At 36.3% G+C, this 14,084-nt stretch overlaps 1 protein-coding gene across 2 annotated transcripts in view; it reads right to left on the bottom strand.

Moving 5' to 3' along the window:
• Positions 1 to 1,423: 1,423 nt before the first annotated feature.
• The window catches only part of LOC150085535 (F-box only protein 8-like), an 86,210-nt gene continuing 73,549 nt past the window's right edge, over positions 1,424 to 14,084 (bottom strand). For both annotated transcript variants that reach the window (XM_090373316.1, XM_090373317.1), the window contains exon 8: positions 1,424 to 1,628. In XM_090373316.1, coding sequence (XP_090229442.1) covers positions 1,429 to 1,628 — 200 coding nt within the window. In that variant the 3' untranslated portion in view covers positions 1,424 to 1,428. The remainder of the gene's footprint in view (positions 1,629 to 14,084) is intronic.

Here is a 14,084-nt window from a genome sequence, read left to right as displayed (position 1 = left end):
TATAATTAAAATCCATTAGATTAAGACACAAAGAATTGGAAGAGGTGGAACGCCTGTCATCTGTTTGGATAGAAAATCAAACAAAACACAAGTTTGCTTACGATAGAAGCAAAAGCATTAGCAATATTTTATTACGTAATAATCGTAATAAAATACGTAAGTATTTTATTACGATTATTTATTGTGTTTGGTAATGTTTTATTTACAAATGCCTGTTCAATCTTGGGTAGTCGGCACCTAACTCTATTTTTCCCATAGGGCCTGTTGTTTATATTGCACGATTTTGCATTGCACGAGGGTTTCTAGGAACACAACTATCGTGCTATACGAGGACAGACTGTACTTCTCTAAATCATGCAGAATTTGATGAACTGCCTGTTTATTCATATTCAACTCAACAGCTATCATTCTGAGGGTCAAATGACAATCCCTTGTCACAATTTCCCAAACTTTTGCAACTCTGTCCTCATTTCGAGATTGATGGACACATACTCCTTGGGTAATTATGAACATCCTCACATCTACCTCTGAACCATTTATACCATTCAACTGGTATAAGTGGCTCAGAGTAGTTCAGATACCGGCACAACTTAGCATTTTGTCATGATAAAAATTTTTAACATTTCATACACTCTGTTCCACATTTTAAAGGAAAATCAAATATTCATTTGTTGCTCCACTGCAAAACAGAAACACTACTAATGAAACTGGTTGTTATTTGCAACCTGTCAGCCTACCGGACAATTCCGTACCACCATCTGTTGGAGGAAGTTTGAACTATAACATACCACTTCTGTTTATTTTCAAACTCATTAAACATAACTGCTATAGCACCAGTCTGGGAACTTTATCTGGGAAATAATAGAGTTGAAAATTTTGTGTTAAGAGATTTACCCAAGTATTTCTCTAATCTGGCACCAAACAAACTGAAAAATAATCTCAAAAAAAAAAAAAAAAAACCACCACAAATTACCAGTAAATATGAAACTAGTTAAATTTTACTTTAATGCATTTTAACTATAATTCTGCAGAGATGTCTCAATTCATATTCATAGAAAACATTTTTTTTACATTTCTTTACATATATACACCAGATCTGACAACCAGAATAAGCTAATTTAAATTACACATTTAAATATTGCCATTCCAAATGTCATTAAATTATGTGTTTCCTGAGCCACTGATTAATGCAAATTCAGCCTGGCTCAGTAAGTAAATGTAAAAGATGATAAATCAGTGAAAAATGTACAGATTTTTACATTTGTCATCATAAAAATGATGAATTTATATGTACATAATGTAGATATTGTTTAGCAGTAATGACCTACTGCAGTTTTAGTATAAAACCTATATTACATTATCAATTATATTTTAAGTAAATTAAAACCAAGAAACTTTATACAAAAATAAAACTTTGCTATATTCTTCTCAGTCACTGGAATTCGGGGCAATATGACCACGTAAATAAACATCATCATACAAATGACCAAACAGTTCATCATCTGCTCGATGAATTGCATGCCTTACATTTCGAATAAACTCTCTCTTTGACATTTTATTTTTCACATGTGGGCTGGTAAGATCCACTGACAACATGATCAAGGAAAAACAAAGGATGTATACCATATCTGAAATGAAATATTAAAACAAAAGACCAGTTATTTTAGATTTTGTTTCAACAAGTACTATCAGTAAAAACATGGTTGCTACATTAACTGCATAGAATATGCACTGACTGACTTATGAGTCTTAGTTTAATATATATATTTTTTTACAATTTTATTTTTTTTTATTGATCCCAAGAACCTGTTCCTTTAAGAACAGTGTTATATTTTCCAAGAGTAGCATAAAAGGAATCATTATATAAAATTATAAAAACTCAGATGAAATTTAATCAAATGATACATAAATAGATGCAGAGGTTAATATTACATAAAAAAATAAGTAATGTTTCAGAATTCGATTTTTGAAATAATTTCATTCTAATATTAAGAAACCAAGTCAAAAATAAAAATAAAAAATCTAAAGTTATTATGTACATAGATTTCATTTTTACAAGTTTTCAAAACTTCAAGAAGAAACATTCCACAAAACCCTCCACTATGGAAGGACTCATTATTTGAGATCTAGACTTGTTCAAGAAACTCATTCTGGAAATGGTGGTAGTAGTAATGGTGGCATGTAATGCAAGAAAGCAACATAAGCTTATGTAGCATCAGCAAATTTAAAAAAAAACAAACAAAAACAATTTCACATATCCATTCCCTCTAAAGTTTGTCCAGTTCTTCCTCTAATTTATTTAAGCTATCAATTTCCACGACAGATGGCAGTTTGTTCCAGCAATTAACCACCCACTGGCTAAAGGCAAATTTCTGCACATCTATTCTATAACTGTCTTTCCTCAATTTGAATTTATGCCCCCTCAGGTTTATAATCTGAGCAAGTGGAAGAATCCCATAAGAATTCAGCTTGCTAAACTCATTCAAGGCCTTATACACCTTGATCAGACACCTTGCAGGTGCCTAGTCTCCAGCCACTGCAATTTGCAGAACTTAAGCCTTTCTTGGTAAGAGGATCCCGTTCACTCCCCTCAGCAATCCTGTTGCTCTTCTCTGTACATGCTCAAGCAACTCTACATCCCCTAAAATGAGGCCTCTAGACCTGTACTCAATACTCAAGGCGTGGCCTGAACATTGCCTTATACAAAGGGATAATCATCTCTTTTTCCCTACTAGCAAAATTCATGTATATTATTGACAATACCTCATGACCTGCTGTGGCAGCCTGTCTGCATTGCTCAGAAAACTTCATATCTGACCAAGCAATTACTCCCATATCTTTTTCATTTTCTACCACCCTAAGTGCAGTACCACGCAGTATGTTTCTCTGGATTACTTCTACCCATATGCAGTACTTTGCATTTGTCAATGTTAAGGTGCTTGTGAATCCCTTCACAACATGCCATACTCCTTCACTTTGAGTAAGTAGCACTTCCCTTAAAGCAAAAATATATTGCTATTTATTCTTGGTTAAGTGCCACCACCCAGGAAACACTATCTGGTGATTGTCCGTTTATCAGCGAGTGGTTAGGCATTCTGAGTATGAGAGGCTGAAAATCCAGTTTGACTTCATTCAACAATAAGAGAGAGAGGTGTCAAAAGGTCTAAGGAGTTTAAATTTCATGGAATAGAGCAAAAGCTTGAAGCTATGGAAATACATACAACTAGTGTACTTGCAGTACATTAGTATCTAATGATTAACATCTCATTGAAGGGATTCAAACACATAGCTGGCAATTTGACTTTCAAAAAAGCTGGATATCAGGTATTTGTATTTTGTAATCCAGGAAGAAACCAAGAGGGGTTTTGGCTAAAACAAGCAAAAAATAGGAGATTTTTCAAAAAATAAATGAAACCTGCCAAAATCTATTGATTCCATTCAAGATTGTTATAAAGGCTAAAGGAGGTCATATTAGATATTAAGAAGTGTATTTCTTTGGTTTTTGTTCTTATATTTTGAAATAATGTATCTTTTTGAAAAAAAAAAAAAAAAAAAAAAAATCTCTGTTCATATTAGTTTGCACAAGACCAAGTCTGAAATTTATAATACTTATTCATAAAGTTATTCAGCTTCTGCTATAAATGTATTAAATTTTTGAAGGTGTAGCACTTCATTGAATGATATTAGCATGAAAATCACCCCAATGATGCATATAAATTTACACTTGTCTTTTATAAATTTCATTGACATGGAAAGCAGCATTTACTAATTTATTGAAATGGAAGGACAGTGTTTTGGTTATATTTTTAAGACTATTGACAACAAATGTTGTCAATAGTCTAGAAACTGTTGTTGTTGGGATATATCAGAGACATGGTGCACAGATATAAGGAATGCAGAATTGGAATTTGGTGAGTACAATCTGTACAGAAAGGATAGGAAGGGAGGAGGGGTTATGCTGTTAGTTTAGAAACACAAAATCCAAGGAAGTACATCCAGTTGATACATATGGAGAGTGCAATGTTGAGTCAGTCTGGTGTCAGTCAATGATGACATAAGCACTGGGAAAGCAAAAATGAGGGTAGGAGTTTGTTATAGGCCTAATGACTCTGATGAGTACAATGGATAGAGAACAACACAGAGAAATAGAACGGGCCAGTAAATCAGAATGTCTTATAATGGGGGATTTTAACTTTCCAGATAATGACCGGAACACTAGCAAGACTTCTGTGGATTTATTGGATTGTTTTCTGCAGCAGCATATTTGAGAAGATAATACTCTTGATCTGATTATCAGCAGTGATTAGTCATGCATTAAGAATTTACATAAAAAGGAACCACTGGGTGACAGTGATCACAGTGTACTGATGTGGGATTTACTTAAAGATTTAACTACCATCAGGGGTAAAGGGAAGGGTTTTTGCTTTCATAAAGATGGCTACAGTAGTCTCAGAGATTTTTTGAATTCTATACAGAGGGACCAACTGATGTTACCAACAGCAAATCCTAAATATGAAGCATTCAAGGAATTAATCTTGGAAGCTACTAGGCTTTTCATGCCAACTAAGAAATACTCTTCTACATTTAGGCCTAAATAGATGTCAGATGAACTAATGAGACTCGTGGCAGAGAAGAAAAATGCATGGGATGCATATAAATTATCAGGCGACACAGAAGCCTATGGTAGATATAAGCTAGTCTGTAATCAACTCACAAAGGAGGTTAGGCAAGTGAAGGCAGATTATGAGAAATCTTTGACAAAGGATGTAAAGAAAAACAGCAAAGTTTTCTTTACTTATATAAACTCTAAAAGGAAGGGAATGAATCAGGTTAGTCCACTTGATATTGATGGTTTGACTGTTGATGATCCTGCTCAGATAGCATGAGTATTTTGCATCCACATTCACATATGAAGTTATTCAGGGAGTGGAAGGCCAGAGGTTTATCAAACTCTAAAAACAGGCAGATATATGATTTTGTAATAACTGAGGGCAAAGTGAAGGAGAAATTGTTGAAGTTAAACATAAGGCACCTGGGGTAGATGGGATCTATCCAGTTATATTAAAGGAGGCGGCAAAGGAACTAAGCAAACCCTTAGTCATAATTATGAGAGCATCATTGGGCTCAGGGGAGGTCCCCACAGATTGGAGGTGTGCAAATGTATCTCCAATTCACAAAGGGGGATCAAAAGATGACACAAGTAATTACAGACCTGTTAATTTAACTTCTGTTCAGGGAAAAATAATGGGGTCACTGGTTAAAGAAGCATTGCAGAATCATCTAGACAAGACTGCAGTAATAATTCAGATACAGCATGAGTTTGTTAAAGGGAAGTCTTGTCTGACCAATTTGATTGGATACTATGGTGTGGTCACAAAGGAACAGGATGCAAAAAATAATTTTGATATCATGTGCTTGGATTTTGGAATTGGTGAAAGAAACGAAAGACTTGTGGAATTTGCAGAATCTCGAGGATCGTCAGTAATGAACACATTTTTCAAGAAAAGGGTGAACAGAAAGTGGACATGGAAGAGCCCAAATGGATTAACAACTAATGAAATCTACTTCATCCTCACTAACAGAAGATATATCGTGAATGATATTAGTGTCCTGAATAATGTAAATGTTGGAAGTGATCACAGAATAGCAATATGCACACTTGATATAGATGTAAGAAAAGAAAGGAAAAAACTGACTCGAGTAAATAATACGAAGGTCTTTGAGATAACAGAAGAGGAGAAAAAGCAGTACGTACTGGAACTTAAGAAAAATTTTGAGCTGCTTCAAACAGCTCAGGACCAAGATATTGATGAGGAATATTACTACTTTCTGAAAGTGATAAAGTCCAAGAAACCTATAGGTAAAAAGAAATCCAAAGAAAAAATGAGTCAAGAAATACTGGTCATGATGAACTGAAGACGACAAATGAAGAGCAAGATAAACACTGACAAGGAGAAAATTGAGTAACTAAGTTATGCAAATCCATTAGAAAGAGACTCAGAGAGGACATAAGATTTAACACAAAAAGAAAGTAGAACAAGCATTAAGGGAAAACAAAGGGCTTAAATCAGCAGCCATGAGCAGTAATACAGAAAGACAAATGATACTGAAACTGAAGAACAGTGATGGTGTACTTATAAATATCAGAGAGGGCATAATTCAAATAGCAGAAGACTACTATAGAGAATTATACAAGGAGCGAGGGAATGATACTAGCAGTGGGGAAGATGGATCGCAAATTAGTAACATATACGACATATCCGATATCCTTCCTGATGAGGTAGAACATGCGTTGAAGAAAATGAAGAATCAAAGTCCCGGGGAAGATGAATTTATTGTAGAGTTGTTAAAATTGGGAGGAAGAGACATGGCACAAAAACTGGCAAGACTTCACAAAATGCATTAGTAAAGGTGTGATGCCTAAGGAGTGGAATAATGCAACCATAGTTTTGCTGCATAAAAAAGGAGATAAATCAGAAATTGGAAATTATAGACCAATTAGCTTGTTATCCCACATCTACAAGTTGTTCACAAGGGTCATTACTAACAGATTAGAAAGAATACTTGATGAGAATCAACCGAAAGAGCAAGCTGGCTTTAGGACAGGATTGTCAACTATGGATCGCCTTCATGTAATGTCACAGCTAATGGAGAAAGCAAATGAATATAAAACACCATTATGCCTGGCATTTGTGGATTATGAAAAGGCATTTGACTCCATACAGCATAAGGCAATGTTTCGGGCACTGGAAAAACAAGGCACAGATACTCCATATACAGTCCATTCCTGTTATTTGGGACACATCAGGACTAGTGCGTTTTGGCTCGATTAAGCGGCTGCCCCAATTATCTGAAGTTTCATGTAAATAGTTAAAAATACAATGTACCCCCCTTTACAATTGGTTCACTGTACAATCAAATTGCGTTACGACAAACTCAACATAGTAAAGTACCCTTCACTATATGATGTGCAGTAAGCGCTGGTCATTGTGATCACATTTGTGAATTGAATTTTAATTCTATTAAACAGCAATTCTAATTAGCAAAAATAGGAGGAATATTATCCATAATATTTTATGGATAATATTCCTAATAATAATAATAGGCTATAAAAGCAAAGATATATTAAGCCCAAATTTACCTTTTATTACCTTACCAATTAAAAAATTAAACGACGTATGAAAATCGAAAGAATATACGTGATTAATCAGAATAATTAATACGTACTGTAATATGTACATACGAATTAGCTGATATTTCTGTTCACTGACATTTGTGGGTTTGGGGGGTTAAAATTTAAAACTGTAAAAAGATAAGCAATCAATAACAAAGAATACGGCACACACACAAATTGCAAGTAACACATTATGCACAAGTGAGAATGGAGTAACGAGTTACAAAGCTTTAAAAATAGAAATGAAGAGATCTGAAAATTAATATTTTTATATGATTGAAGATTTCATGGAAGTGTAAACACATTTCACCATAATAATACACAGAATTCCAGCTGTCGGTATTATCGCAAATTCAGTAAGATTGAGTTTACTGTCCGTTTATGACAGATTTCACTAACAGAAAAGCCCAATAAACAGGTGACTGCTAATTGTTTTTATTGTTGTGATCTCCAGAATTTAGACTGAACCACGTGGTACCGTCGGAGACAACTGCAGGGTAATCTCCAGTGCTGCGGTCTCCTGCCCCGATTAAACGGCATGCTGTCCCAATTAAGAAAAGTAAACTGTGGCTATTTTCTCGATTGGTTTCTGTGTTTAAGATTTGCCCCAAATAAACGGCTGCCCCGATTAACTGGTGGCCCAAATAACCGGAATCTACTGTATTATGATTTTGAAGAAAATATATGAGAACTCTACCTCTTTTATTAGACTAGACAATGACAGTAGCAAATTTAAAATTGAGAAAGGAGTTCGACAAGGAACACAATATCTCCAAAGTTGTTTACTGTTGCCCTTGAGGAAGCTTTCAGAAGATTATAAGCCACATGGTCATAAGCCATGATCCCAAAGAATTAGAAGAAAATCTTAATCAGTTATGCACAGTTAGTAAGGATTTTGGACTAAAGATGAATATGGCTAAAACAAAAGTAATGATAAACAAGTATGCCATAGAAAGGGATATAATGATTGAAGGAACAGTAATTGATAAGGTGGAGTCATATATACTTATCTGGGACAAGTCATCAGCTGTAATAATGATAAATGGCTGGAAGTAAAGAGAATAATAAATTTTGGATGGATAGCATTCAGGAAATATAGTCACATATTGAGGAGTAATATCCCAATTTGTCTGAAACGTAAAATAATGAACCAATGTATACTCCCCACCATGACTCATGGAAGTGAAACTTGGGCACTCACCAAAAGAATGGAAGAGAAGCTGAGATCTACACAGCGAAGAATGGAATGAATTATATTGGGAATAAGACTGTTAGATAAAAAGAGAAACACATGGATTAGGCAGCAAACTCAAGTAAAGGACACTCATATCAAAACACTAAAATGGCCTTGGGCAGGACACATAGCTCAAAGACGTGATGACAGATGGATTAAGAGAATAACAGAATGGTACCCAAGAGAAGCTAGAAAAAAACCTGGAAGACGACGACGGAGATGGACAGATGAAATTCATGAGTTTGTGGGTAGTAAATGGATGGCCATTGCACAAAACAGAAGAAACTGGAAAGTTGCTGGAGTGGCCTTCATCCTGTAGTAGATTGATGATGATACTATTGCACATGGAACACTAATGTACAAATTGTAACAGTATGTCATTAAGGGCAAGTTGCTACAATGGATAAAAGGATGGTTGAGTGGGAGAAGACAGTATGGTAATCAATGGACACTGCTCTTCGTGGACTAATGTTATTAGTGGAGTCCCCCAGGGTTTGGTGTTGGGCCCATTGTTGTTTTGTATATTTATCGATGATATTGATGAAGGTATATCAAGCTTAATATTGAAGTTTGCAGATGATACAAAGGTTGACAGGGTTGTTAATGACAGTATGCTACTGAAACAGGATACAGAAAAGTCGGGCAGATGGGCTGAGAAGTGGCAACTGAAGTTTAACATTAACAAATGCAAAGTACTGCATATGGGTAGCAGTAACCCTAGAGAAATGTATCAACTGTGTGGTGTTACACTCAGGGTAGTGGAGAATGAAAGAGACCTGGGGGTAATTGTGCAGTCAGATATGAAGTTTTTCGAGCCGTGCAGACAGGCTGCTAGAGCAAGTCATGGGGGGGGGTCTAGTCAATGATATACATGAAGTTTGCTAGCAGGGATAAGGAGGTGATTATCCCCTTGTATAAGGCAATGGTCAGGCCACACTTTGAGTAGCATCAGCATTAGTAGAGGCATATGATGCAAGAAAGCAAGCTTATGCATCATTAGGGAAAAAAAAAAAAAACCTTCCACTTCACCCCTCCGTTCGTTCGAAATACCTGTCCAGCAGAGCCTTAAATTTATTTAGGCTATCAACTTCCACAGCAAGGGATGGAAGTCTGTTCCACCAACCAACTACCCGCTGGCTAAAGGCAAATTTCCGCACATCTATCCTACATCTGTCTTTCCTCAATTTGAATTTATGCCCTCTCAGGTGATTATTCTGAGCAAGAGGAAGAATCCCATTGGCATTGGGCATGCTCAAACCATTCAAAGCTTTATCTTTATCCTCTATCAGATCACCTCACCGGTGCCTAGTCTCCAGAGACTGTAATTTGCAAAACTTAAGCCTTTCTTCGTAAGAGCAACCCTTTGTTCCATTCACTAATCTTGTTGCCCTTCTCTGTACTCGTTCCAGCAGCTCCACATCCTTCTTGAAATGATGTATCCAGATCTGTATACAGTACTCAAGGTGTGGCCTGACCATTGCCTTATACAAGGGAATAATCACCTCCTTATCCCTGCTAGAAAAATTTCTGTATATCATTGACAAGACACCATGAGCTACTCTTGCAACCCATCTGCACTGCTCAGAGAACTTCATATCTGCCTGCACAATTACCCCCAGGTCCTTTTAATTCTCTACCACTGTTAGTGTAGTACCACAGAGTTGATACGTTGCTCTGGGGTTGCTGTTTCCAATATGTAGTACTTTACATTTGTCAATGTTAAACTTCATTTGCCACCTCTCAGCCCATCTGCTCAACCTTTCCAGATCCAGTTGCAGCAGCATAGCGTCAGCAGTGTCTTTAACAACCCTGCCAACCTTTGTATCGTCTGCAAACTTGGACATTAAGCTTGATATACCATCATCAATATTATTTATAAATACAGAAAACAGTAATGGACCCAACACTGAACCCCGAGGGACTCCACTAATAACATTACTCCACGATGAGCAGTGTCCACTGATTACCACTCTGTCTTCTCCCCCTCAACCACCCCTTTATCCATAGCAGCAATTTGCCTCCAATGCCACACTGCTCCAATTTGTGCAGCAGTCTTCCATGTGCAATAGTATCAAAAGCCTTTCTAAGATCCAAGTATATAATATCAAAGTTATTCCCTGCATCCAATTCTTTTGTGACTGCATCATAGTATCCAATCAAATTGGTCAGGCAAGACTTCCCCTTAACAAAACCATGCTGTGCAGAGTACTGCGAACAGGTCTGGAAACCTCATCTTAGAAAGGATGTAGAGTTGCTAGAACAAGTAAAGAGAAGGGCAACGACTGGTAACAACGGGAATAAAAGGGTGTTCTTATGAAGGAAGGCCTAACTTCTGCAAATTGCAGCATCTGGAGACTAGGCACCTGCGAGGTTATCTGATTGAGGTGTATAAGGTCTTGAATGGACTGAGCAGGCCCAATGGTGATAGGATTCTTCCTCTTGCTCAGATTACAAACCTGAGGGAGCATAAACTGAAATTGTGGAAAGACAGTTGATTGCTGGAACAAACTTCCATCTGTTGTTGAAGTTGATAGCTTAAATAAATTAAAGGAAAAAGCGAATGGATGGGTGAAATGGGAAGTTTTTTTTTTTTTTTTTGGCTGATGTTGTATAAGCTTACTTTCTTGCATCATATGCCTCTACTAATGCTAATACGGGTTAGAAGTTGAAAATATATAATTTTATTTTCTTTGAAAAATACAAATAAATATAAAATTCAATTATATTAGTTTTTATAAACTAAGTTCTTTTATTAATTTGTATTGCTTTCTAAGTTGAGAGAAGATATCATCTGTGGGCTGTATTCGTATGTGTTGAATTGGAAACGAAAACCTGCAGAAATTATTTTATGTTAATAGAGGGAGAATCATACATAGACTTGGAATAACCATTATGATAAATTTTTTCATAAAAAAACAAGGTGACTCTGAGACTGGGGTTATAAAGATCATTTAAAATACCAATCTCACATTGTGTTATATGCTTTTCCCATATCAAAGAAAACAGATATCAGGTGCTCTCATTTTTGGATAGCATCTGAGATGCATGTTTAGCATCTAATTGAATGAATCAATGTGGACCTGTTCCTTTGTAACCACACTGCATTCTGGAGAGGTTGTTTGCTTCTAAATATCGTATGAGAGGAGCACTGGCTATTCTTTCCAAGATTTTGCACAAAAAGCTAGTCAGAGCTATAGGTTGACAGACACTTGGAAATTTGGGATCCTTTCTTGGCTTAGCAAAGGCAAGGATGATTACCTTGCATCTGAAGTCTGGAAATTGCTCTTAAAGATTTTGTTAGCAGAGGGGCAGGTGATCCACAGATTTTATTGAAAAGTGTTTAAGCATTTCAAACCAGGTGTCATCTGGTGCAACAGTACTTGATTGAATAGGCATGAGAGCTTGCCCTTTCAACTCTTGTAGGTTAAATGGCCAGTTTTAAGGGTAAAGCTCCTTATATGACAAATTTAGTACTCGATTTTCTTTTTCTGTTAACTCAGAGTTAACAGAAAAAGATGTTATTGTTAAGATGTCATTGCAGAGAAGTTACAAAATGTTTCCCAAGGGCACTGGCCTGCAGTTGAATCTGCAATAGCATATCCATTTTAGGTTAGGATTGATGAAGAGCATAACACGTATTTACCTTTCATTTTCCAGGATTTAATCTCAGATTGGCTTAGGGCTGGTTGATTTGGTAATAGAAGATGTAAAACATATCTGCAAATTCCTTTAGACTCTGATGTTGAATGTAACATGCTTTGGTGCACACAAATTTAAAGGCTATGAGATTATAAATAGCAGGATGTTGTCAGAAATATCCATTCAGGCTTTTTTTTTTTTTTTTTTTTTTGCTTCTGTGCATTCTGTATTTCCACTGTGGTTTTGGAAATAGTGGAAACTGACTAGGTGTTTTAGGAATTGAATTGCAGCTGCATGGACATTATTTTATTTGATGTACTATGCCACTGCCTTATTGATATGCTCCCAACTGACTGTAGGGATGTTGAAAGGCATTCCATTCAGCTTGACTGAGCTTCCACTGTGATAATCTAAAATGGAGCCAGTTTCCCTGCTGAGGTAGTAATCACAGGGAAGTGATCATTTTCCTAAGGGTTCTCCATCTCCTAAGTAAACAAATGGAGGCGAGAGGGGGAGCAGACAGAAAGCATCCACGTATGTGGCAAAAGTTCTCCATATTTAAAAGAAAGATTGTCTGTGAACACATGCTCTATGATATGACCTTCTCCATTAATGTCAGCACACAGCCTCACCAGATGTTATGTTCATTGAAATCAATAAGACATTAGAAGGCAACTACATAATAAGATCAAGGTCTGTTTGGGGGGGCGGATGTCTATGCATTTTCCAGATTTCACCCACATGTGGCAGAGAGATGGAGCAGACTGTTAATAGAAGCCAAACTACAATATGATTGCTACTGCCTCTGTGTAAAATGTGATTAACAAAGGGTAAAATGGAGTCTGGAAGAAGAGTTTTCCCATTCCCAAGAGTGGAACCATTCCAACTGTACTGTTATGAGAGTGAGGTTATGCAAGGAAGGGACTTCATTTGCCTTTAGGTATGTCCCCTACAAGCAAAATTGAACAGGTTCATGCTTTTGCAAAACGGCCTTGATGTCACCATTATCTTGTCAAAATCCACAATTCACGTTAGGAATTTATCCATTATTTGGGCTTGGCAGAAAGGTCACCTGACTTTCAAAGGACTGAAGTCTTTTTTTTCTGAATCCTAGATTTATCTTGTTTGGGGAAGAATGACTGTTGGCTTATATCTATTTTTATCTCTGAAAAGAGTTCCCCCCAGACTTAATCAACAAGTACCTCAACACTGACATAGATTTATTTCTGTGCTACCACAATACTTGAATTTTTCTATGAATTTTTACCACTAGATATTTAGGAGGTATTATTGATATAGAAGTGGCAGCTGACTGAGTATTTTGTACAGGTTATTGAGAACCCAGTAAGTGGTACACAATGGGAGTGAATTTAGGTGGAATAGCCATTTCTGCTTATATTGCAATAGAATGCTTCTCTGCAGCCTTTTTAGCATATGTAGGCTCTGGTAGGATGTGTTCATCTCTTCCTTAAGTCTATATTTCTTTTTTTTTCCCATCCACTGCTGACATGCTAACATAAATCCAGAGAGTCAATAGCTATGTCCTAGTTACTTTATCTTCAATCTTACATTCGCTCACTATGCTTTGTGAACGTTGGAGTAAAAATTTTGGAGAACAGCCAATCACTCCAATTTTCGGCACTATCAAACTGAATGCACAGTTTATTTATACTGATATTTTATTGAGAATCACTGTATGATAGCTATGGTACTGTATCTTTGAGGCTGTCCTTACAGAAGAAATATGTTTGTGATATTGATAACCATCTCAACTGCATAATGAAAGCACTGGAATCAGATCGTTTTTTGAGAGATGTGAAGTGGAACCTTCTTTATTGCTCAAAAATATTATTTTGTTTAAAATTAGTAATGTAGTTATTTTTTATGTTCATCTGATTAAGTTGGTGAATTTGTTTTTCACTTGGCCTTGGAAGTTGTTTAAAAAACTGAAGTTTACTTCTGCCACCACTGATATGGTATATAGGATGATATTAGGCAACACATGATGGCTTTCTATGTAGTTTTACAGGAGTGTAA

Source organism: Mastigoproctus giganteus, chromosome 5 (genome assembly GCF_048544385.1).
Source record: "Mastigoproctus giganteus isolate SK-2022 chromosome 5, ASM4854438v1, whole genome shotgun sequence".
Lineage (NCBI taxonomy): Eukaryota > Metazoa > Arthropoda > Arachnida > Uropygi > Thelyphonidae > Mastigoproctus > Mastigoproctus giganteus.
Note: the sequence above shows the minus strand (reverse complement) of the source record. Positions and strands in the feature narration are given on the sequence as shown.